This window comes from Etheostoma spectabile, chromosome 3, assembly GCF_008692095.1.
Source record: "Etheostoma spectabile isolate EspeVRDwgs_2016 chromosome 3, UIUC_Espe_1.0, whole genome shotgun sequence".
Classification (NCBI taxonomy): Eukaryota; Metazoa; Chordata; class Actinopteri; order Perciformes; family Percidae; genus Etheostoma; species Etheostoma spectabile.
The window spans coordinates 2298945-2301895 of NC_045735.1; the positions used below are offsets into that span (position 1 = coordinate 2298945).

Sequence of the window (2951 nt, forward strand, 5' to 3'; positions counted from 1 at the left end):
AGAAGGATGAAAAGTACAAAGCAAAAACAGACATATCTCAGTGCAAATAAGTAAATATAATCAAGTGCAAATTCCTTAAAAAGCAATGCCAATTTACTTAAAGTGTGGGTTTCTCGTTGTAGTGAGTGTGTGTCGGGAGGACTGTGAAGGATACAATTGAGGAATGGAACCGCTACAGGAAGGAATGTCTGCTCCGATGAGTACAGAACCCAGACCAAAGGTAACAATGCACATGTTTTTAGAAATGAAGGAAAATACACACACACCTTTATATACACATTACTAAATGGGCAAGTAACTCCTTTCCCCCTCCCTCAGGAGTGTTTTGCGGTCGTATGTTGACATGTACGCCTGCTGGTCAGATGGGAAACCAAACTCTACAGTCAAAGTGCCCTGTCCCTGGTACCTGCCCTGGTACAAACAAGGTAGGAATACACACACACACATATGTATGTGGGTCAAGGCTGTGTAGTTAATCCGCTGCCGTGTGTCTGTGCAGTGCGTAATGGCTTTGTGTTGCGGGAATGTGGTCCTGATGGTCAGTGGAAGACCAGCAACTCCAGTACACCTGGAGGGATCCTTCTCAGTGCAACAATGACAACAGCCAACAGGAAGCTCAGGTACACCACACACACACACACACACACACACACACACACACCACACACACACACACACACACACACCTTTTTTTCCTCAGTGTTAACCCCTCTTGTATTCTGTACAGAAGAAGCAGATGCTGATCTTAGCCTACTTCAGAGTCATGTACACAGGGGGACTGTGTTAGTCTGGCCAGTCTCTCACGGCTCTAGTATTTCTGCTGTTCTTCAGGTAGGCATCTCTACAATCTGAAATTATTTTTTGCTTTTGAATATTCTGTTCGTCTATCCGAGCCTATTTTGGTTCATATTTTTTTCTGTTTATGTACTGTAACACAACGTAAAACACAGCCAATGTTTGTGTACAGTTTTAAACATCTTATCATGCAATATCTGTTGAAGGTTCTAGATTTGTCATCATAGTAGTTTATCTATGAAACAAGTGTTTATCCATTTTGCATTAAACTTGGTCATATGTCTGATGCTGTTCATAGGCATTCTGAGAATTAACTGTTCCTGTGGAAAGTGAACTGATGCAAAAAACATTCACAGCAACAACCATACAGTAACATAAAAGAAAAAAAAAAGAAAATAAGCAGACTCAGTTTGGCCTTTAGAAAATGGGTGCTTTTCCAAGAGGATTTTTCAGGTTCCTCCCTGCCCCATATCAAATAAAGAAAACATGTTGCATGTGCCACACCTTTAACAGTTGATGAGGCTAAAACGTTTTGTGGTGTGTTTAACGTCACCGTGACGTGTGTGATGTCTGCAGGAAGCTGCACTGCACCAGAAACTACATCCACACCAACCTGTTTGCATCGTTCATTCTGCGAGCGGTTCCATCCTGAGCAGAGATGCTCTGCTGAGCAGAGACACTCCGGAGTTCAGAGACAACAGGGAAATCTGGAAGTGCTCAGTGATCAGGTTGGGAGACACGCACGCAGGCACAAACATACTTACTCTAACCTAAACATCACAACTAAATGCCTAACCTTAACTCTTCCCTCACCTCACCATAACCTAATTCAACCCTAATCCTAAAAACAAGTCTAAAGTTAAACAGCCCTTTAAAGTTGTGGGTCCAGCATTCCGCATTTTGGCCCCACAAAGCTGTGGACCCACACGTATACTGTATTCCTGGTTTCTGGACCTCAGAAGATGTAGTTTAACAAGTACACACACACACACACACACAACACACACACACCACACACACACACACACACACACACACACGCACAGACAGCGAGAGAAGACAGCAGAGAGAGTAGGAAACGAAATGATTATTTAGGGATGTCTAAATTTGAGAGAGACACAGCTTCCATTGCATCAAAGAGCAGTTTTCACCACTAGCCTTCACGACCATGAGTTTTGACATTCTATCCATCATACAAGTCTGATAATACTAAGTAATTATATAAGTGATAATTGATGTCAAAACTGTTGGTTTACTGAGAGTTGGCTCTCTTAAGACTTGAACCTGAAACGTAACAACAACCCCATCACCCACCAGGCAGTGTCGGGCTGCCGCGTGGCTCAGGTGCTGATGCAGTACTGTGTGGGCGCCAACTACTACTGGCTGCTGGTGGAAGGCCTGTATCTCCACAACCTGCTGGGGATGATGGTATTCTCCGAAAACCGCTACTTCTGTGGATACCTTCTCATTGGCTGGGGTAATGATACAGAACTAGTCAACACACACACACACACACACACACACACACACACACACACACACACACACAACACAGTTGAAATGAAAACATAGTAAAAGGTGAATGGTTGCACGGTGGTCACACGTGTGTGTAATATCCAATATGATTAACCACATCTGCTTTTGGGTTGTAAACATAAGTATGTGTGTTTTGTGTCAGGCTCCCCAGTGTTATTTGTGGTTCCTTGGATTATTGTACGTTACCTGTTTGAAAACACAAGGTGAGTCATTTTTATTGTTGTCTCTTCAATCGATTTTGTGGAGTTTATCATTTAAAAAAACTAGTATTTCTGCCTCGAACCTGTTCAACAGATGTAAATTAAATTTTCCCTTTTCATCTTTTCATTCTTCACCTTTCCCAATACTTTAAAGGTCCCATGACATGGTGCTCTTTGGATGCTTTTATTTAGACCTCAGCTGCCTCCTAATACTGTATCTGAAGTCTCTTTCCCAATGCGGAATTACAGCCACTAGAGCCAGTCCCACAATGAGCTTTCTTATGTGCCATTTCTGAGTCTGTAGCTTTTGAGGAGGAAGCGGGGGTGCGAGGTGGAGGCTGGGGGGTGTGGCCTAGTCCAACTGCCACTTTGCTTGTTTGAAAGCCATAATGTCTCACTCTCTCATGGGTGGGCCAAATT

At 43.2% G+C, this 2951-nt stretch overlaps 1 protein-coding gene across 1 annotated transcript in view; it reads left to right on the forward strand.

Moving 5' to 3' along the window:
- The window catches only part of gipr (gastric inhibitory polypeptide receptor), a gene marked incomplete in the record, with an annotated part of 24750 nt that overhangs the window by 14102 nt on the left and 7697 nt on the right, over positions 1–2951 (forward strand). The window contains 2 exon segments of the mRNA XM_032512114.1: positions 2113–2272; positions 2474–2534. Coding sequence (XP_032368005.1) covers positions 2113–2272; positions 2474–2534 — 221 coding nt within the window.